A 23323-nucleotide genomic window follows, 5' to 3' on the forward strand; every position below is an offset into this window, starting at 1 on the left:
TTGTCAGGCTTTCTTTCTTACATTTTGTCTTGCCTTGTTGTTGTTGCTTCCCAGGAATCGTTGAGAGTATTGCAACAACTAACTAGCAAGGGATGATTTTTTTGAAGAATCAAGCACAAACTGGAATCATAGTTATCATTTCCATCTGAGATATATGATCGACAAAAGTAACAAGGTGGTTCTCATCGTAGAGCTTGAACGTCTCTAGCGACACTAGTTAGTAGCGTATTGTAGCGTGAGTAGGGTATTAATAACTTTATTTTATTGGGACATTTCTGGTGATTGGCAATGAGACAACTGCATAATAGTGAATTTAACATAATATACTAAGAATATACCTCGATAACATCACCATAATCGTCAATGTTTCTTCGGAAGGTTGCGTGGTAGCTAGCATGACAGCTATGTTGCAGGTAACTAGATTGCTAGCCTGGGTGTGAATTATGACTGACTGACGCTTAGTTATAAGGCCTACAACTTAATAGAACATTGCTTATTGTAAAGACGATTTTGGCAATCCTTCAAGTGCCATTGCTAATTAGATTAATACAAACCGTTTACGTGCTAGCTAAATTGTATTGAAACTAATTTGCTAACTTTAGTGGAACGAGTTTGTAGCCGGATAGTTACATCTCTGTCTACGACATGGTCGTGGTGCAGCACAGCCCATTAAGACATCAAATTGGTCACCTCTAGAAATGGACTGTTCTGTGTGAACTGACAGCTGCTTTATTGCATTGTGTTAAATGCAGTTTTGCACCATTCTACAGTTGGAGTTTTTGGTGCCACGTTTGACCTGGATTGAAATAGCTAACTAGCCACTATCAATCGTCCTGCCAGAGATAAAATGTCAGAAAACCAGGGCAACGCAAATAACAACGTCCCGCAAAATAACAATGGCGGGGCGAACAGGATACGAAACCCTAATATCAACCAAAACCCACTCATCAATGTTCGAGACAGACTTTTCCATGCCCTATTCTTCAAGATGGCAGTTACCTATGCCAGATTATTTCCACCGTCTTTCAGAAGAATCTTCGAGTTCTTTATACTACTAAAGGTAAGACTTCCCCTCACATGATTTTACCTTCATGTAGGCTACAATTTGTCAAGGATATGATATCAAGTACACTCACGCTCGGCTAATTTGCTCCAAATAAATTAGTTTTGTATATTTATTTTATAACTTTCAATTATCAAAGGAAAGGGCAATTCCCCAGAATGATGCTGACTCAGATTTTTCACTATAAAATGTATGTCAAACAAAACAATGATTGCGAAATTAAACGAGCCATACAACTATGCACAAGGACTACTTTTGACCATTTCCACTGAACATTTTACAAAGACATTTTCTTGAACAGTGCAGATGCAAAGTTTGGTAACAGAATTATGGTTTGTGATGTTGTGTCCATTCTGTTAACAATCTTTTAATTTGCAAAGTCCAGCCTTTGTTTTGATATGTGGATTAGTTTGGATTTTAGATCTTAATCTGGTAGAACAGAAGTAAAAAAAAATCCACTTGAATGCATCAGATCTGTGGTAACAATTATTCCGCCCAAATAAACAAATCTATGTACATACAGTTGAAGTCGAGCCTACCAGATGAGCTAAATCACTTCTATGCTCGCTTCAAGGCAAGCAAACTATAGTTTTGGCAAGCCGGTTAGGACATCTACTTTGTGCATGACAAAAGTAATTTTTCCAACAATTGTTTACAGACAGATTTCACTTATTCACTGTATCACAATTCTAGTGGGTCAGAAGTGTACACACACTAAGTTGACTGCCTTTAAACAGCTAGGAAAATTCCAGAAAATGATGTCATGGCTTTAGAAGCTTCTGATAGACTAATTGACATCATTTGAGTCAATTGGAGGTGTACCTGTGAATGTATTTCAAGGCCTATGCTTCAAACTCCGTGCCTCTTTGCTTGACATCATGGGACAATCAAAAGAAATCAACCAAAAAATTGTAGACCTCCACAAGTCTGGTTCATCCTTGGGAGCAATTTCCAAATGCCTGAAGGTGCCACGTTCATCTGTACAAACAATAGTATGCAAGTATAAACATGGTACCACGCAGCCGTCATACCGCTCAAGAAGGAGACGCGTTATGTCTCCTAGAGATGAACGTACTTTGGTGCAAAAAGTGCAAATCAATCCCAGAACAGCAGCAAAGGACCTTATGAAAATGCTGGAGGAAATGGGTACAAATGTATCTATATCCACAGTAAAATAAGTCCTATATTGACATAACCTGAAAGGCCACTCAGCAAGGAAGAAGCCACTGCTCCAAAACTGCCATAACAAAGCCAGACTACGGTTTGAAACTGCACATGGGGACAAAGATTGCACTTTTTTGAGAAATGTCCTCTGGTCTGATGAAACAGAAATAGAACTGTTTGGCCATAATGACCATTGTTATGTTTGGAGGGAAAAGATGGAGGCTTGCAAGCCGAAGAACACCATCCCAAACGTGAAGCACGGGGGTGGCAGCATCATGTTGTGGGGGTGCTTTACTGCAGGAGGGACTGAAGTATTTCACAAAATAGATGGCTTCATGAGGATGGAAAATTATGTGGATATATTGAAGCAACATCTCAAGACATCAGTCAGGAAGTTAAAGCTTGGTTGCAAATGGGTCTTTGAAATGGACAACGACCCCAAGCATACTTCCAAAGTTGTGGCAAAATGGCTTAAGGACAACAAAGTCAAGGTATTGGAGTGGCCATCAAAGCTTTGACCTAAATTCTATAGAGAATTTGTGGGCAGTACTGAAAAAGCGTGTGCGAGCAAGGAGCCCTACAAACCTGACTCGGTTACACCAGCTCTGTCAGGAGGAATGGGCCACAATTCACCCAAGTTATTGTGGGAAGCTTGTGGAAGGCTACCCGAAATGTTTGACCCAAGTTAAACAATTTAAAGGCAATGCTACCAAATACTAATTGAGTGTATGTAACTTCTGACCCACTGGGAATGTGATGAAAGAAAGAAAGAAAAGCTGAAATAAATCATTCCTGCTACTATTTTGAATTTTCACATTCTTAAATTAAAGTGGTGATCCTAACTGACCTAAGACATGGAATTTTTACTAGGATTAAATGTCAGGAATTTTGAAACTGAGTTTAAATGTACACTGCTCAAAGAAATAAAGGGAACACTTAAACAACACAATGTAACTCCAAGTCAATCACACTTCTGTGAAATCAAACTGTCCACTTAGGAAGCAATACTGATTGACAATAAATTTCACATGCTGTTGTGCAAATGGAATAGACAACAGGTGGAAATTATAGGCAATTAGCAAGACACCCCCAATAAAGGAGTGGTTCTGCAGGTGGTGACCACAGACCACTTCTCAGTTCCTATGCTTCCTGGCTCATGTTTTGGTCACCTTTGAATGCTGTCTGTGCTTTCACTCTAGTGGTAGCATGAGACGGAATCTACAACCTACACACGTGGCTCAGGTAGTGCAGCTCATCCAGGATGGCACATCAATGCGAGCTGTGGCAAGAAGGTTTGCTGTGTCTGTCAGCGTAGTGTCCAGAGCATGGAGGCGCTACCAGGAGACAGGCCAGTACATCAGGAGATGTGGAGGAGGCCGTAGGAGGGCAACAACCCAGCAGCAGGATCGCTACCTCCGCCTTTGTGCAAGGAGGAGCAGGAGGAGCACTGCCAGAGCCCTGCAAAATGACCTCCAGCAGGCCACATGTGCATGTCTGCTCAAACAGTCAGAGACAGACTCCATGAGGGTGGTATGAGGGCCCGACGTCCACAGGTGGGGGTTGTGCTTACAGCCAGTTTGGCATTGGCCAGAGAACACCAAGATTGGCAAATTCGCTACTGGCGCCCTGTGCTCTTCACAGATGAAAGCAGGTTCACACTGAGCACATGTGACAGGCGTTACAGAGTCTGGAGACGCCGTGGAGAATGTTCTGCTGCCTACAACATCCTCCAGCATGACCTGTTTGGCGGTGGGTCAGTCATGGTGTGGGGTGGCATTTCTTTGGGGGGCCGCACAGCCCTCCATGTGCTCGCCAGAGGTAGCCTGACTGCCATTAGGTACCGAGATGAGATCCTCAGACCCCTTGTGAGACCATATGCTGGTGCGGTTGGCCCTGGGTTCCTCCTAATGCAAGACAATGCTAGACCTCATGTGGCTGGAGTGTGTTAGCAGTTCCTGCAAGAGGAAGGCATTGATGCTATGGACTGGCCCGCCCGTTCCCCAGACCTGAATCCAATTGAGCACATCTGGGACATCATGTCTCGCTCCATCCACCACAGGAGTTGGCGGATGCTGTAGTCCAGGTCTGGGAGGAGATCCCTCAGGAGACAATCCGCCACCTCATCAGGAGCATGCCCAGGCACGTGGAGGCCACACACACTACTGAGCCTCATTTTGACTTGTTTTAAGGACATTACATCACAGTTGGATCAGTCTGTAGTGTGGTTTTCCACTTTAATTTTGAGTGTGACTCCAAATCCAGACCTCCATGGGTTGATCAATTTGATTTCCATTGATAATTTTTGTGTGATTTGAACTATGTAAAGAAAAGTATTTAATAAGAATATTTCATTCATTCAGATCTAGGATGTGTTATTTTAGTGTTCCCTTTATTTTTTTGAGCAGTGTATTTGGTTAAGGTGGATGTAAACTTCTGACTTCAATTGTATTTAGCTATCACTCGGTATAGGCCCACTTTAGGCTAACTCAAGAACCCAAAACTCGTACCTTTTGGGAAACACTGCAATAGGCCCTGCATACCACAACACAAATAGGGGCGTGGCTAGTTGCTGCCTGTAATTGTGCTTTCAAGACAACTGGGAACTCTGGGGAGAAAAAAAACTTGATCAAATCATGATGTCCGTGATCTTCTGGTCATTAAGTCGGAGCTTTAGAATGATGCCAGAGTTTCCTCCTTGGAATTCCAGTTGGAGCTAGTTTCAGAATTCTATCAGAGATTGAAAATGTTGACAAGGGCTTTATGCAGTCAAGGTGTATGCATATGTGCGTGTGTGCATGTAAACACACTGAACAAGCAGCAGTTGGGTCAACAGTGACAGGTGCACCAGGCCTACCTGTTAGCTAGGGTGGCAGGTAGCCTAGTGGTTAGAGCCAGTGACTGGAAGGTGGCTAGTTTGAATACCCGAGCGGACAAGGTGAAAAATCTGTTGACGTGCCCTTGAGGAAGCAACACTAATTTGCTCCAGGGTCGCTGTACTACTATGGTTGACCATGAAAAACACATTTCACTGCACATATCCGGTGTATTTGACAATAAAAAATACTGACAGTCGGAATCTGACTGCCTGAGTGTGTTATCAGACAGTCCAGCGATAAGAGGCCCTGCTGCCCGCTACTGATTGGATGTGAAACAAAATGGCGTGTTCTCCCTCTGTCAGACGCTTTAGCTTTGGACCGACAAGGATACAAGCATCTTTTAGATGTTCTGAGTGTGTTGGCTTCCTATTGAAGAGGAGCATTATAAATAGACAAGTTTTCTAGCACCACACACTTTTTTTCTCAGCTGACTGCTCTCTGTAGGAATCTATCCTTCTGTGTCTTTGTAATGTGCACATTCACTAAGCAGCCTCTGTGATGTCATTTAGGCTATTTCTCCCCCTTTGAAATATAGGATCCAGGGTTGGTGAGAAGCATTGAGGAGCATTGGATTTAGAATTTCAATTTTGGTTTATTGACTGAATTGAAAAGGAATTGACCCCAACCCTGATATAATATCTCCCGGCTTCTCCTCAAACCCTGCACTTTCTGTATGTGAACAAGGCCTGTCCCCAACTAAAATAAAATCTTAGTCGACTGAGAATCGTCTGTTCTCAACCCTCCTCCCGCTGCTGCTGGCCTACACCAGCGGTCGGCAACCTTTTCCAATTGGAGTGCCAAGTTATCGTACCATTTCTACTGATCTGCGTGTCAGGTATGATTTTCGGATGCACATTTTTGTGGAACAATTTAATTTATAAAGTCTTCATATCCCAATGTCGTGTTAAATCAAAATGTTATCTAAATGATACAAATCTAAAAGTATTGCCAATTTTACACATTGCCAATGTGTAAAAATAGCCTACATAAAGACAACAAATAAAAACATTGCAGCCTGAGTGTTATTTGACCCTGCTGGTCATCTATGAACATTTGAATATCTTGGCCATGTTCTGTTATAATCTCCACCTGGCACAGCCAGAAGAGAACTGGCCACCCCTCATAGGAAGAAACCTAGAGAGGAACCAGGCTAAGTTCTGGCCTTTCTAGGGAGTTTTTCCTAGCCACTGTGCTTCTACACCTGCATTGCTTGTTGTTTGGGGTTTTAGGCTGGGTTTATGTACAGCACTTTGAGATATTAGCTGATGGGCTTTATAAATACATTTTGATTTGATTTGAGCCCACAGGTCAAATATCCTGATAAATAAATTGCCTGTCTGCAAGGAACTGGAAACATTGTATCAACTATTGTATTCGCTTGGTCCAGGGGGTGCTCGTGATAGCAAACTTACAACATTGTAGAAAATATTCTGTGAGCTCAGAGTTTCTTGCTCCTGAATATAGAATATCTTCTACAATGTTGTAAGTTTGCTATCATGAGCACCCCCTGGACCAAGCTAATACAATAGTTGATACAATGTTTCCAGTTCCTTGCAGCCAATGCAGCCAACAGATTTGTACCTTGTCAGCTCGGGGATTTGAACTTGCAACCTTCCGGTTACTAGTCCAACGCTCTAACCACTAGGCTACCCTGCCACCCCCCAGAGGCTGGCACTAAGACCGCACTCAGTCAGTATAAGCAAACAGGAAACCACTCACCCAGAGGCGTCTCTCCTAGTGGCCGGAGACTTTAATGCAGGGAAACTTAAATCAGATCTACCAAATTTCCATCAACATGTTAAATGTGCAACCAGAGGGGGAAACATTCTAGATCACCTGTACTGTTTTGCTATCATCTGATGGCATTGAGGAGCACACCACATCAGTCACTGGCTTTATCAATAAGTGTATCGAGGACGTCGTCCCCACAGTGACTGTACGTACATACCCCAAACAGAAGCCATGGATTACAGGCAACATTCGCACTGAGCTAAAGGGTAGAGCTGCCGTTTTCAAGGTGTGGGACTCTAACCCGGAAGCTGATTAGAAATCATGCTGTGCCCTCCGACGAACCATCAAACAGGCAAAGCGTCAATACAGGGCTAAGATTGAATCATACTACACCGGCTCCGACGCTCGTCAGATGTGGCAGGGCTTGCAAACTATTACAGACTACAAAGGGAAGCACAGCCTCAAGCTGCCCAGTGACACGAGCCTATCAGACGAGCTAAATAACTTCTATGCTTGCTTCGAGGCAAGCAACACTGAGGCATGCATGAGAGCATCAGCTTTTCCGGATGACTGTGTGAGCACGCTCTCCGTAGCCAACGTAAGTAAGACCTTTAAACAGGTCAACATTCACCAGACGGATTACCAGGACGTGTGCTCCGGGCATGTGCTGGACCAACTGGCAGGTGTCTTCACTGACATTTTCAACTTGTCCATGTTTGAGTCTGTAATACCAACATGTTTCAAGCAGACAACCATGGTCCCTGTGCCCAAGAACACAAAGGCAACCTGCCTAAATGACTACAGACCTGTAGCACTCAGGTCCGTAACCATGAAGTGCTCTGAAAGGTTGGTAATGGCTCACATCAACACCATTATCCCAGAAACTCTAGACCCACTCCAATTTGCATAGTTGTTAGTAGTTGGTAGTTGGTGAACCAGGCAAGGCAGTCATCAGAAAAACCGAGGCTACTGAGTCTGCCGATAAGTATATGGTGATTGACAGAGTCGAAAGCCTTATGATTTTCCGATACCGATTATTGTAGGACCAAAAAAAGCACATCAATAAAATCAATTTAGCCTCAAATAAATAATGAAACATGTTCAAGTGTTGGAGAAGAAAGTTATATGTGCCATGTAAAAAAGCTAACGTTTAAGTTCCTTGCTCAGAACATGAGAACATATGAAAGTTGGTGGTTCCTTTTAACATGAGACTTCAATATTCCAAGGTAAGAGATTTTAGGTTGTAGTTATTATAGTATTTATAGGACTATTTATCTCTATACCATTTGTATTTCATATACCTTTGACTATTGGATGTTCTTATAGGCACTTTAGTATTGCCAGTATAGCTTCCGTCCCCCTCCTCACCCCTACATGGGCTCCAACCAGGAACACATCGACAACAGCCACACTCGAAGCATCATTACCCATCGCTCCACAAAAGCCGCGGCCCTTGCAGCGCAAGGGGAATAACTACTCCAAATCTAAAAGCGAGTGACGTTTGAAACGGTATTAGCGCACACCCAGCTAACTAGCTAGCCATTTCACATTGGTTACACCAGCCATTAGGCTGATAGGCTTGAAGTCATAAACGGCGCTGTTTTTGCGAAGAGCTGCTATCAAAACAGACTTAATTATAACATAATAACACACAGAAATACGAGCCTTTGGTCATTAATATGGTCAAATCCGGAAACTATCATTTCGAAAACACAACGTTTGTTATTTCAGTGAAATACGGAACCGTTCTGTATTTTATCTAACAGGTGGCATCCCTAAGTCTAAATATTCTTGTTACATTGCAGAACCTTCAATGTTGTGTCATAATTACGTATAATTCTGGCAAATTAGTTCGCAATGAGCCAGGCAGCCCGAACTGTTGCATATACCCTGACTCTGCATGCAATGAACGTAAGATAAATGACACAATTTCACCTGGTTAATATTGCCTGCTAAACTGGATTAGTAGTTATAACTAGTGATTATGATAAGTTTAATGCTAGCTAGCAATTTAGGAAGGCTACTCGTGGAGTGCAGTGGTTAGAGCGTTGGACTAGTTAACTGTACGGTTGCAAGATTGGATCCCCTGAGCTGACAAGGTTAAAATCTGTAGTTCTGCCCCTGAACAAGGCAGTTAACCCACCGTTCCTAGGCCGTCATTGAAAATAAGAATGTGTTCTTAACTGACTTGCCTAGTTAAATAAAGGTATAAAAAAAATCCGGAAATCGGCGCCCAAAAATACAGATTTCCGATTGTTATGAAAACTTGAAATCGGCCCTAAATAATCGGCCATACCGATTAATCGGTCGACCTCTACTTGAGAAGCTCCACAGCGCATTAGTGGTGGTGAGTTAAGACAATCAGAAATTGAATCCGATCCCCACATGGGCACATTTTATAGGTCTACATTTGCGCGCAGGCCAGATAGACTAGTCCTACTTCTTTGTGTAATCAGGTGCGTGTCCTTACTCAAGATTGACAGGAGCGCTCCAAGCGAAAGACGATGAATAAATTCACAACTCAAATGTAATGAAATGAACCAAAAACTTTTGTGTAGCTTACGTTGTGTGCTCTGCAAACAATGTGTCCACCCCTACAATGACAAGTAAGACTGGAATAATAATTGATTAAATGCATTTAACACAAATTAACGTAACCAAACATATTGTAAATTGGGAATTAAGGGTCAATGGACTTCCGGTGATACTGGTGTGCCATCCCTGCGTCCTCCAATGGTTTAGTCCACCCAGACAGGCTTGAATCAGACGGGTGTCTTGTGTGCAATAAGTTACTTCTTTCTTTGTTGTATTTTACCCACTTTTTCTCCTGAATTTCAATCATGTCTCATCGCTGCAACTCCCCAGTTTGCTCAGGAGGCAAAGGTTGAGTAATGCATCCTCCAAAACATGACCCACCAAACCTCGCTTTTTAACACCGGCCTGCTTAACCCGGAAGCCAGACGCACCAATGTGTCGGAGGAAACGCCATTCACCTGACAACTGAGGTCAGCCTGCAGGCTCCCGGCCTGCCACAAGGAGTCACTAGAGCGCAATGAGCCAAGTTAAACTCCCCCCGGCCAAACCTTCCCCTAACCCGGATGGCGCTGGGCCAATTGTACGCCACCCTATGGGACTCCCGATCATGGCCGGTTGTGATACAGCCCGGGATCGAACCCGGGTCTGTGGTGATGCCTCTAGCACTAAAATGCCCCGCTATAACATTTTTATAATATATATATATATATATATATAATATCCTTTTTCCTTCAATGTGTTTGTCATCAATATTAACAATGCTGCAGGAGGGGGCACGTAAAAAACATGTATCCTAGTAAATGTGTCCCCTTTTTTCACCATTAAACATATGGAAGTCAATTTGGGGATTGGCCTTTACATCTCAATACTGCTCTAGACTCCATCTGCCATAAGTTAATGCCTTCCACCCTCTATTTCCACCAGGCACTCTTTATTCTCTTCATCCTGGCCTATATCCACATCGCTTTCTCACGCTCGCCTATCAACTGCCTGGAGCACGTTCGGGAGAAGTGGCCGCGTGACGGCATCCTGCGAGTGGAGATCCAGCGCAACTCGTCGCGTGCACCCATCTTCCTGCAGTTCTACGACTCAGACGGCCTTCAGGGCCTGGTCAAGGAGCCTGAGGGGGAGGGAGGAGGAGGGCTGGGCCTGGCCGCGCTCCACCACGAGGAGGACGAGGACGAGGAGGAGATGACCCTGGAGATGTTTGACAACAGTTCTGTAAGGGTGAGACACTGCTACTGGTGTGGAGGGAGGGGCTGAGAGAGACCCAATAATCCTGCATCATTTATACATTAACTCAGTAAGTCTTTCTCTTTGTCAGTTTGAGCTTGACATCGAGCCACGGCTGAAGCCCTCGCTGAGTGGTGGGGGACGGGGCCTCAACGACAGCCAGGACCTCTCCTTCAGCCAGGCGCCCACTAAAGGTATGCAGCCGCTGAGGGAGACAGTCTCCCAGATTGAGATGCTAACTCGAGCAGGTACACTACACCCCCCCCCCCCCCTCCCCCCAGTGAGTGAGAAATCCTCAATCCATTCCTTTCTTCCTCTTCCTGCTAGTTAGCTCCCTGATCTTCCCTTCCAGCCATCTTTTTGTTGTTAGTCACCCCCATGATTCTATTCCAAAAATGAAAAATGTGTTCCCTTGTCTTCTGCCCGTCAAGGATCATTGTTTGAATCAGACTGTTTGGCCATGTCGCGATGCCATCTCACCTCCCCAGAGGGCCCTGGCTGTGCCCAGACAAAGACTGTGTGTGGACTTGGAGCTTGACCCTCTGTCAATCGGGCCAGCAGTAGCAGTTGAGAGCCAGACTTTAGTTTAGGCCCAGTTTGTGTTGTGTGCCTTTGACCCTGTCTGTCCTTGCATTGGTTTTAACCATTCTAAATTGCCTTTGCATAAGGGTTTTTCTGTGCTATGTATGGTCTGTGTAAACCTGAGTCCTCCTTTCCGTAATTTGCTTTTAGATGGTCACAGTGGCGCCGGAGAGGATGGCTGCTGTTTTACTGGCTCCTAACCGCATTTTTTTTGTAACTCATTTTGTTCATAATGTTGCTGCTACTTTCTCTTATGACCAAAAAGAGCTTCTGGACATCAAAACAGCGATTACTCGCCTCGAACTGGACAAATATTTTTTCTTTAATGAGTCTGATGGGATATACTGGATATACTGCTTCCCGGAGACCAGGCCCTCATCCCCGTCATTCGCGTGAAGAAAATATGAAAATACAGGGGGTGCCTTACGAGAATTCGTCAGCGAGTGAGTAAACCACCACTACCCTCTATTATTGGCCAACGTGCAATCACTGGAAAACAAACTGGACGATCTACGATTTAAGAATGTCCTACCAACTGGACATTAAACTGTAATATCTTGTGTTCACTGAGACATGGCTGAACGACTACACAGATTGTATAGAGCTGGCTGGCTTCCCTGTTTTTCGGCAGGACAGAGCAGCTACGTCTGGTAAGACGAGGGGTGGGTGTGTCTTTGGTGCTACTACTGGTGCGCTATGTCTAATATTTAAAGAAGTCTTGAGGAATTGCTTGCATGAGGTAGAATACATCATGATAAGCTATAGACCACACTATCTACCTAGAGAGTTCACATCTATATTACAGTGCCTTGCAAAAAGTATTCGGCCCCCTTGAACTTTGCGACCTTTTGCCACATTTCAGGCTTCAAACATAAAGATCTAAAACTGTATTTTTTGTGAAGAATCAACAACAAGTGGGACACAATCATGAAGTGGAACGACATTTATTGGATATTTCAAACTTTTTTAACAAATCAAAAACTGAAAAATTGGGCGTGCAAAATTATTGTGGCAAAAGGTCGCAAAGTTCAAGGGGGCCGAATACTTTCGCAAGGCACTGTATTTGTAGCTGTCTATTAACCACCACAAACCAATGCTGGCACTAAGACCGCACTCAATGAGCTGTGTAAGGCCATAAACAAACAAGAAAATGCTCATTCAGAAGCTGCGTTTTTAGTGGCCGGGGACTTTAATGCAGACAAACTTAAATCCGCTTTACCTCATTTCTACCAGCATGTCACGTGCAACCAGAGGAGAGAAAATCTAGACCACCTTTACTCCACACACAGAGACGCATACAAAGCTCGCCCTCCATTTGGCAAATCTGACCATAATTCTATCCTCCTGCTTCCAAGCAAAAATTAAAGCAGGAGGCACCAGTGACTAGCTCAATACGGAAGTGGTCAGATGACGCTGATGCCTCGCTACAGGACTGTTGCCAGCACAGACTGGAATATGTTCCGGGATTCATCTAATGGCATTGAGGAGTATACCACCACAGTCAACGGCTTCATCAATCAGTGCATCAATGACGTCGTCCCTACAGTGACCATATGTATATTTCCCAACTAGAAGCCATGGATTAGAGGCAACATCCGCACTGAGCTAAAGGCTAGAGCTTCTACTTTCAAGGAGCGGGATACTAATCCGGACTATTATAAGAAATCCTGCTATATAGCAAGTAAAACACTGGAGTGGTAGATTTGCAGTGGAAGAAAGAAGGTGCAAACTAAAATAATGGGGTGCAAAGGAGCAAAATAAATAAATAAAATAAATACAGTAGGGAAAGAGGTAGTTGTTTGGGCTAAATTATAGGTGGGCTATGTACAGGTGCAGTAATCTGTGAGCTGCTCTGACAGTTGGTGCTTAAAGCTAGTGAGGGAGATAAGTGTTTCCAGTTTCAGAGATTTTTGTAGTTCGTTCCAGTCATTGGCAGCAGAGAACTGGAAGGAGAGGCGGCCAAAGAAAGAATTGGTTTTGGGGGTGACCAGAGAGAGATACCTGCTGGAGCGCGTGCTACAGGTGGGTGATGCTATGGTGACCCGCGAGCTGAGATAATGGGGGACTTTACCTATCAGGGTCTTGTAGATGACAAGGAGCCAGTGGGTTTGGCGACGAGTATGAAGCGAGGGCCAGCCAACGAGAGTGTACAGGTCACAATGGTGGGTAGTATATGGGGCTTTGGTGACAAAACGGATTGCACTGTGATAGACTGCATCCAATTTGTTGAGTAGGGTATGGATGTGGCAGGGCTTGGAAACTTTTACGGACTACAAAGGGGAAACTTGGCCGCGAGCTGCCCTTTTATGCTTGCTTTGAGTCAAGAAACACTGAAGAACGCTTGAGCACCAGCTGTTCCCGGATGACTGTGTGATCACACTCTCCGTAGCCGATGTGAGCAAGACCTTTTAAACAGGTCAACATTTACAAGGCCGCAGGGCCAGACCGATTACCAGGATGTGTACTTCAAGCATGCACAGACTAACTAGCAAGTGTCTTCACTGACATTTTCAACCTCTCCCTGGCCGAGTCTGTAATACATACATGTTTCAAACAGACCACCATAGTCCCTGTGCCTAAGATAGTGAAGGTAACCTGCCTAAATGATTACGTCTAGGGATGAAACAGTTACCAGTTTCACGATAAACCACGGTAAAATTACTGTTTCAAATTGTAATTTGAAAAACTCACGGTAAATACTGTCTAGCCTCAATCAAAGTTAGCAACTGTCTGACACAGGTGTAGCATGCAACGTGGGTTATGTTTTGTGTGAAAACATGGAGGACAGCGCACGGGAGAATTTTCAGCCTTCTAAGAGGACCAAATTTGATGTGGGGTCGTATTTTGAGTTTTACAAGAGTGCTGAGGGAAACTTAATAGAAGATGGTCGCCCTGTCTACAGAATATGCAACAAAAAATCACTGCGAAAGGGGGAAACACTTCAGTCATCTTCGTGACCACCACCCACTACTTTATAGTGAATGCAAGGTAAATTAATATTTAGCTCAATGCATGATGTGGGGACTTTGAAATTGGGGGGAAATGTCATGCTATGTCCATCTAACTTGCTAATAGCTTGTATACTGAAGCTTTCAGTGTTACATACTCTTGTAAAAACTCTGCACGTTGTTCTGCTGCTGTATGCGTCGGTTGTCTCCAGACTTCTTCCATTGGCTGGACAACAGAACGAGTCAAAATTCACCAAAGGTTGAAAAACAGCAAAATAACTTCGGCTAAGCTGGAACACTAGCGCTAGCCCATAGCAAATGAATGGAATCGAACGTTCGCAGAGCCTGTTTTGACTGGGGTGATGTTTAGAATAAAATTTAGCCCAAATGGCAACAACAAATGTTTCCCTTTTTATTTTACCGCTACAATCTGTTCATCGGACAGAATTGGGGGAAAACTACTCGTATAGAAAGTAACATCCGCACCTCGATGGTGTTAACTTATGTCTGCGTAATGAGAAAGTAGGGAAAAAATGAACTTCTATTTCTGGTCTAGTGATCGATGACAAACGAGCTCGCTGCCCAGGCTTACATAATTACAAAGAGGAGATTCTCCTCACATTGTGTGATATTTGGCGAAATAGACCGGCATGTCTCTCCATAGGAAAGTAATGGAGGGAGCTCAAGCGTTCCAAGGGCAAAAATTATTTTGGGGCTAGGATTTGATGACAACCAAGCTCGCTGCCCAGACTTAGATAATTAGAAAGTTGAGATTCTCATGACTAAAATGGTGTCTGACTTAAAAGCAATCTCGATTGACCTCCACACTGCCCTTTCCCACCTGGACAAAAGGAACACCTATGTGAGAATGCTATTCGTTGACTACAGCTCAGCGTTCAACACCATAGTGCCCTCAAAGCTCATCACTATGGGGCGGCAGGTAGCCTAGTGGTTAGAGCATTGGACCAGTAACCGAAATGTTGCTAGATCGAATCCCCAATCTGACAAGGTAAAAACCTGTCATTCTGCCCCTGAACAAGGCAGTTAACCCACTGTTCCTAGGCTGTCATTGTAAATAAGAATGTGTTCTTAACTGACTTGCCTAGTTAAATAAAGGTAAAATTAAAAAAGCTCATCACTAAGCTAATGACCCTGGGACTAAATACCTCCCTTTGCAACTGGATCCTGAACTTCCTGATGGGCTGCCCCCAGGTGGTAAGGGTAGGTAACAACACATCTGCCACACTGATCCTCAACACTGGGGCACGTCAGGGGTACGTGCTTAGTCCCCTGCTGTACTCCCTGTTCACCCACGACTCCAATACCATCATTAAGTTGACGACACAACGGCGACACAACGGTGGTAGGCCTGATCACAGACAACGATGAGACAGCCTATAGGGAGGAGGTCAGAGACCTGGCAGTGTGGTGCCAGGACAACAACCTCTCTCAATGTGGGCAAGATAAAGGAGCTGACCATGGACTACAGGAAAAGGAAGGCCGAACTGGTCCCCATTAACATCGACGGGGTTGAAGTGGAGCGGGCCAAGAGCTTTACGTTCCTTGGCGTCCACATCACTAACAAACTATCATAATCCAAACACACCAAGACAGTCGTGAAGAGGGCTCAGGAGACTGAAAAGATTTGTCATGGGTCCCCAGATCTTCAAAAGTTGTCTACAACTGCAGCTTAGAGCATCCTGACCGGTTGCATCATCACCTGGTGTGGCAACTGCTCAGCATCTGACCGTAAGGCGCTACAAAGGGTAGTGCGTACTGCCCAGCACATCACTGGGGCCAATGCAATTGTGTGTGTGTGCAGTGGGGTTGGTGAGCTACGGGATGTGGTAAGCTGCGATGCTTACCTGTGAGTGTGTGTCTCTGTGCCTTCAGTGTGGCCTCAGGAGGATTACATAGTGGAGTACTCTCTGGAGTACGGCTTCCTCCGCTTGTCCCAGACCACCCGGCAACGCCTCAACATCCCTGTCATGGTCGTCACGCTGGGTAAGCTGTTATAAAGCCTGCTTAACACTGCCATAGCACATGATGGCAGGTGCCATGAACAGTCATAGCTGGTGAGGTGTGTTAAGCCTACTTAACACCACCATGACATAGCAGGTGTCATTAACAGTCATTCAGTACCTGGGTAAGCTGTGTTATTAACTTAAGCCTACATAAAGGTAGACTCATCGAAATTACATAAATGCACAAAGCAAACGGCATACTGGGCCAATTTCCGCAACACCTAAGAGCGTTGAAGCACTCCGCTGTTTTGCTCCCGTGGTTACCACGCTGTAACGGTGTGATACCGACCTGTGCACATGCGCAGTGACAGAGCGAAGTCTTTCATTTCTCTCATCTCAATATCTGCGGTGCTGCTCGTGGACATGTACTTTTCTAGTCTACATGTAACACCACAGTCATAGGGACTACAGTGGGTACAGTCAGGGGGACTACAGTGGGTACAGTCAGGGGGACTACAGTGGGTACAGTCAGGGGGACTACAGTGGGGACTACAGTGGGTACAGTCAGGGGGACTAGAGCGGGTACAGTCAGGGGGACTAGAGCGGGTACAGTCAGGGGGACTAGAGCGGGTACAGTCAGGGGGACTAGAGCGGGTACAGTCAGGGGGACTAGAGCGGGTACAGTCAGGGGGACTAGAGCGGGTACAGTCAGGGGGACTAGAGCGGGTACAGTCAGGGGGACTAGAGCGGGTACAGTCAGGGGGACTAGAGCGGGTACAGTCAGGGGGACTAGAGCGGGTACAGTCAGGGGGACTAGAGCGGGTACAGTCAGGGGGACTAGAGCGGGTACAGTCAGGGGGACTAGAGCGGGTACAGTCAGGGGGACTAGAGTGGATACAGTCATAGGAACTGAAGTTAATAAAGGGATAGGAAGTATGGCCACTGACTTGCTTGCCAATGAGCAGCATTTGGTTTGATCAGTAGTTACCTGCTGGTGTGCCTAGTACAAAACCTCCCTTAGCCACCCAAGGCAAAGGTGGACTGTAGCTAGCTACAGACATTTGGGTCGTAGGTCATATTGGCCAACACAATGCTGCACTCATATTAATGGAAGTTGAAGCTGAAGGCTCTCAGACCACCCTTTTGTTGAGCGGCTAACTTTCACATGAGCGTTTGTCTTTTAGCAGATGCTCTTATTCAGAGCTTAAAGGGTGTAGGTGTTGTAGAAACACTTCAAGATAAGTAGTCATCATAACACTCTCTGTTACGGGTACCACAAACAAGTGTTAGAGGGTACGAGGGGCTCTGTGTGTGTGTGCAGACCCCATGAAGGATCAGTGCTTTGGGGACAGCTTCAGTCGCCTCCTCCTGGATGAGTTCCTGGGCTACGATGACATCCTGATGTCTAGTGTCAAGGCCCTGGCAGAGAACGAGGAGGACAAAGGTATGGGTGTGTGTGTGTGTGTCAGGGATTCTCCCATATGTTTATTTTCTTGGTGGTGTGCAAAGGCCTGTGTGTGTGTTTCTGACCGGTGCTCTGTGTGAGAACAGGCTTCCTCAGGAATGTGGTGTCTGGGGAACACTACCGATTTGTCAGCATGTGGATGGCTCGCACCTCCTACCTGGCTGCCTTTGTCATCATGGTAATATTCGTAAGTAGCAATCTCCACACACCTTTTTGTCAAACTTGCATCAAATCCAAAGTGTTAAATGTAGCCCATGAGAAACCTTCATTCAGGTTCTTTACTCTGAAGTTTCACAAAAACAATACAACATATTTGGTATGATAAATGAGCTGGTGCTTAACTAACTCCCTGGGTTATTCATGAAAGATAAGTTGTCTGTTTCCTTCCCTGTCTACAGACCCTGTCCGTGTCTATGCTGCTACGCTACTCCCACCACCAGATCTTTGTCTTCATTGGTGAGTCACACACACACCCCTCTCAACTCTAGTAGTCCTGGAAGAATACATCTCTACATGCCAGATGCTTAATCTCTGACCTCTGTTTCTCTAGTGGACCTTCTGCAGATGTTGGAGATGAACATGACCATCGCTTTCCCAGCAGCGCCTCTGCTTACCGTGATCCTGGCTCTCGTGGGTAAGAGTGTCATACTATTGAGGCGCCATCTCTACAGTTACAGATGTGGTCAAATATATTGGCACCGTTGCGTGATTCACCGTTTCTTCTAAAATGAGATGAATTTGAAAGTACTTTGTTTACTTTTGTATTTGTATGATTTTAAAATGGCCCGAACTAAATTATTTACAATTCTAATACATTTTGTTTGAATGCAATGATTCTCATTTACTGTGTAATTTCTCACCTGTTGTAGGTGCCTACATGGTAAAAAAGTAATTCAACAAGTTTTGAGAAGAGAAAACGGAACATTCTGTCTATTGCGCTCCATTGTAAAGTGCTACGGGTGCCAACATATTCGACTACATATGTAACGACAACAATCTGGGTCTTGAGACTGTTTCTAGATTGAACAGGTGGTACAAATCTCTCTCTCTCTCCCAGGCATGGAGGCCATCATGTCTGAGTTCTTCAACGACACCACCACCGCCTTCTACATCATCCTCATCGTGTGGCTGGCCGACCAGTACGACGCCATCTGCTGCCACACCAACACCAGCAAACGTCATTGGCTGAGGTGAGTTCCACACACCAACACCAGCAAATGCCAATAGCTGATATAAACCCTACTATCTTGCATCAAATGGGGATGGGCAGAGAGAAAGGGCCCTTGGAACATGAAGAGAAAGGGCCCTTGGAACATGAAGAGAAAGGGCCCTTGGAACATGAAGAGAAAGGGCCCTTGGAACATGAAGAGAAAGGGCCCTTGGAACATGAAGAGAAAGGGCCCTTGGAACATGAAGAGAAAGGGCCCTTGGAACATGAAGAGAGAGGGCCCTTGGAACATGAAGAGAAAGGGCCCTTGGAACATGAAGACTATTTGCTTTGTTTCTATGTAGTAGAACTTATTTGCTTATTCTCTCCACTACATACAACCGATCACTTTGTCTCTCCAGTTCCAGACAGTCTATCCATTACTCTGTTTGTCAGTCCAGTTATTTTTGGCTACTCTCTAAGGAGGCTGTCTCTGTCTCCTGCAGGTTCTTCTATCTGTATCACTTTGCGTTCTACGCCTACCACTACCGCTTCAACGGCCAGTACAGCAGCCTGGCTCTGGTCACCTCCTGGCTCTTCATACAGGTGAGAAGGGTTGGAGGAAAGAAATTGACTAGAGAAAATAAACTCACTCAAACTGTAGTGTGATTTCAAAGTGTGTGTGTGTAGTTAGTAGCCCACACACTCCATCCTCCAGCATTTTGAATATGAGCACCAAGTCAAAACACTGAGCTGGAAAGTGCTTCATCTTTAGGCAAGTGGACATGTTATTGTGGCCTTCTACTTGCTTATTATTCATTAGATGTTATGGTAAACAAACAAAACATAGAATAACATTTTATTTCAGCGAATCGCTAAAGAAGGTCATATCGGGTTGGTGTGTCTTCAAAACTATTTTAAATGAATGTCCTGTATATATATATATATATATATATTTCCCTATAGAAGTGATTGATGCTAATGGTTTAGCCCAAATGCTAGTGGCTGGACCAAAGAGATTAGCATCCTAGGCTAGAGTTTAGCCAATGCCCAGCCACCTCTAGTTCTAGGTTATAGCCTCCCCCGACCCTGTTTCTAACACCATGACTTAAACATACTTACTTTAAGCGCCTACATCGCTTCTCCATCCCTAGCACTCAATGATCTACTTCTTCCACCACTACGAGCTTCCGGCCATCCTCCAACAGATCCGCATCCAGGAGATGCTGCTGCAGAACCAGCTGGCGGGCCAGGGGGGCAACCAGACGGCCCTGCAGGACAACCTCAACAACAACACCACCACCGCTGCAGCAGCCCCAGCTCGGGGAGGGGAAGCCAACGGCCAGGTCCGACCGCCAGATGAGCCCCTGGCTTCTTCGGTGGCCCAGGCCCAAGGTTCAGCGACCCTGGCTTCCCAGTCAAACGGCCTGGCTGGGAGTGCCACGTTACAAGGGGCCGTAGGAGAGTTGACAACGGAGCTGGACTGGATGGCGGAGACGACAGCCATCATCACGGAGGCCTTGTCCTCCTCAGCCCCCCAACCTGGGGGGTCTTTGATGGAGAGCACGGCAGGGGGATTGCTGGGGGAGGCCAGAGGGGTGGGGAGGGTTGGTGTTCCTGGGGCAGGCCTCAGCGTGGTGGCGGAGATTCGAATGGGGGGGAGTGATGGTGGAGGAGAGAGCACAAGTGGCACCGGTCCCAGCTTGATGGCAGTGGAAATCAAAACCATAGTGGCCTGTAGAGGCAGTGCAGCAGGATCAGGCCTGCCTCCTCCCTCTCCTCCAATGGGAGGACTCCAGGAAGCAGAGACTTGCCTCTCTACTGTCAGGCCGTCCCTTCCTCAACCACCTTCTCCACACACAGACTGCAGTAGGGCAGTGGTTGGGGAGCCAGAATGCCCCAGGCAGAGCGCCACAGATTGGGACTCCAAGACAGAGGAAGCCCCCAGCCCCACTCCATCCTGAGCCCCCCCACACACACACATTCTCCCATACGCAGAGGAAACATATCTTCTCCCCCTTAATTCTTCTTCCAACACCGCAAGATGCCGACGTGGCTTTATTCCTGTAATGTCATTCTTACGACAACCAGGAGAAGAGGGGGATGGAGAACTGAGGAAAAGAAAAGCCCCGCCCCTCAACTTCTATTCAAAGGTGTGGAAATGTTTGGAAATGGCTACCTGGACATAATTTTATTTTTATTTTTTATGTATTTGTAAAATAATCAATCCTATTGCATTGGTGATATACAATTCCTTAAAGATGATGATTCTGTTGGTTAGGGGATGTCTCGACTGGATTTGGAAATGGCGGTGTATGTTTCTTTTTGAGAGCACAGTGGACTATACAGGGCTGCAACACATGACCTCTTGTCCTATCCATCCATTCATTCCATCTGGTCCTCAAACCCAGAAAAAAGACAACCCCGTGTTTTGAGTTGATCATTTTTCTTTCAGAACTGTTAAACAGGCTAATAAAGTTGCTGTGGGTTGTCATGATACTTGGTCAAACCCCACTTCTCACAAGCTCTCAACTTTTTCCTCCAACTGGCAACTGGCTCCGCAAGCTAGCTCTATCTGGAGCATCGTGGGAAATTGAGTTGATATCCACTGTTTTTGAGTGTTGAGTAGACCTCCTTGCTTGGATGTTTTGCCAATCCACTGCTCTTACAATGCTTGGCAGTTGCTCCCGTACTACTTGAGCCGCAGAAGAGCTGTTATGACTGCAGTTTCTTTTGTCTTAACCTCTTTTATTGAGTGAACCTGCATCATTACTTCCCTCTGGGAACTTTTATGTGTACAGTCAGGACACTAGGCCCATTTTCTCACCCATAACTCATTATCAGGTTTTGTCTTTCAAATTGCAATCGCTTCACCGTGCAGATACATGATCAACTGGAAGGCTTGACCAGGCACCTGTTTCATGGTCTAATGTTAATTCACTATACTAACCCCCCTGGGTGCATGTTTTGTTCAAATAATCAAAGCTTGATAAGGAGTTGGTTATTTGAATCAGCTCTGTGGTGCTAGGGCAAAAAACAGAACATGCCCCCGGGGGAGCCAGGAAGCAGTTTGTGAAACCTTGCCTTACATCCTGTATTCCAAAAGAGGAGCATGTGACTGTAAGAATGAAATTGTATTAGAATGTTTTCTGGTGCAGGGCATCAGCTGACGGCGGCCCACTCCAAGCTGGTAACACACTTCAGACTAGCACAAGACGATAGCAGGCTATGTTAAATGGCTTCAGGGTAAAGCTATTGTAACCACGCCAACCAATCTCCATTACATGTGTCATTGATCTACCATTCAGCTGCCAAAATGGCAAGTTGTGATGAAATTGCATGCCTTGGACGCTCCAATTTAATTTGGTAAAGAGCGTATTTTTAAAAATAATGTTTCTTGTTTTAAAACCTGATGATGAAGCTGCTGAAGACTACCTTGGAAACTTTACCAGACTTGGCCACTGTTTGTTCGTTAGCTCACGAGAGACTAAACTGGACTTGCAAGCCTAGTAAGATGCTACTGTGAGACAAACTACCGGTTGTCAGATGGACCTGACTTGCATCCTGCTTCCCCTTTCTGAAACCTGCTGAATGTCGTTCTAAGATGGACAGGGTGTAACAAAAGTCCAGAGAATTAAAAATGATAACTCCATACTATAACTCCAAGTAGAAACTGTCAGGGCAGAATAAACAGGGAATAATGACAGATGTGTTCCAATGTCTACATCCTCATCTGTTGAAACAGAACAACTTCCTGCCCAGTGAGCTTTATTTTGATGCCTTATGATTCCAAATGAGATATTATTGGAAGTGCATGTTGAGACTTCCTTAGCAGTTGAATTTAAGCAGGTTTTTGGCCTCTCATATGAGGAAAATGGTTTATATTTCAACGGAATCACGATAACCAAGGGACATTTAGCAAAATGGGTTAGACTTTTCCATTAGTTCTATTAAGATGGGAGTAGAATCACTTCTGTTCAGTGTGTTGGGTGGAGGTGTAGTCATGGCTATGCAGTGGGCAGGACCAAGGACGTGGTTCTGGTTTGAAAGGTCCAAATTGTGCAATATGACAGGAAGTCAGTTTTAAAGAGAAAAGTCTTCATTGTAGAAGAGGATACTTTTACAGATGTGACAAATATGCTCTATCAATGACGTTTTATGATCAGTTTCTTTATCTGTGCCTATATGCCGTTCTGTAAGAAAAAACAGGATGATTGTAGCAATGCAACAGTTGCTGTCCATTTGTAGCTCATTTTATCTGTGATGGACTAGATTCCTTCTCTCATTCAAATGTATTTAACTGTTCGGTAAACTAAGTGCAGAAGAAGCATTCTTTGCACAAACAATTGCCGTTGGTCTGGTTGTTTGTGTGTCCTAGTATTGGTTATGTAAATCCTATCCTTCAGTAGGTAGGGTTACGTGCACCACTAGTTATTGTAGGTTGAAATAGGCCAGCATTTCCCAAACTCGAACCTGGGGTACATGTTTTGGTTTTGACCCTAGCACTGCAAAGCTGATTCAAATAAAAAGTTGAGTCGATTATTTGAATCAACTAGGTAGGCCTATGTAATGCTGAGCCAATAACCACAACGTGCACTGTTTGGGGTCCCCAGGG

General features: G+C 45.0%; 1 protein-coding gene across 4 annotated transcripts; it reads left to right on the forward strand.

Moving 5' to 3' along the window:
• Positions 1 to 5: 5 nt before the first annotated feature.
• LOC110491417 (membralin) lies at positions 6 to 23056 on the forward strand. 4 transcript variants are annotated; one of them, XM_036952860.1, is made up of 11 exons: positions 11 to 1060; positions 10294 to 10596; positions 10694 to 10796; positions 16026 to 16136; positions 17418 to 17540; positions 17648 to 17748; positions 17960 to 18017; positions 18112 to 18195; positions 18619 to 18751; positions 19215 to 19314; positions 19863 to 23056. In XM_036952860.1, exons 1-11 carry the CDS (start codon positions 848 to 850, stop codon positions 20670 to 20672), a joined length of 2139 nt encoding a protein of 712 aa, XP_036808755.1. In that variant the 5' UTR covers positions 11 to 847; the 3' UTR covers positions 20673 to 23056. The 4 variants fall into 4 exon arrangements, with proteins under 4 accessions (XP_036808862.1, XP_036808755.1, XP_036808795.1 ...); XM_036952900.1 differs by having other exon boundaries at positions 10294 to 10590; XM_036952929.1 differs by lacking the exon at positions 11 to 1060 and having other exon boundaries at positions 10456 to 10596; positions 10674 to 10796.
• The last annotated feature ends 267 nt before the right edge of the window (positions 23057 to 23323 follow it).

This window comes from Oncorhynchus mykiss, chromosome 1, assembly GCF_013265735.2.
Source record: "Oncorhynchus mykiss isolate Arlee chromosome 1, USDA_OmykA_1.1, whole genome shotgun sequence".
Lineage (NCBI taxonomy): Eukaryota > Metazoa > Chordata > Actinopteri > Salmoniformes > Salmonidae > Oncorhynchus > Oncorhynchus mykiss.

Excerpts from the sequence above, each read along its gene's own strand:
- LOC110491417 (XM_036952860.1), top strand. The coding sequence starts at position 848 with ATGTCAGAAAACCAGGGCAACGCAAATAACAACGTCCCGCAAAATAAC. Across the intron at positions 10,797-16,025 it reads CAGCCAGGCGCCCACTAAAG|TGTGGCCTCAGGAGGATTAC; the intron begins GTATGCAGCCGC and ends CTGTGCCTTCAG. Across the intron at positions 18,752-19,214 it reads AGCAAACGTCATTGGCTGAG|GTTCTTCTATCTGTATCACT; the intron begins GTGAGTTCCACA and ends TGTCTCCTGCAG.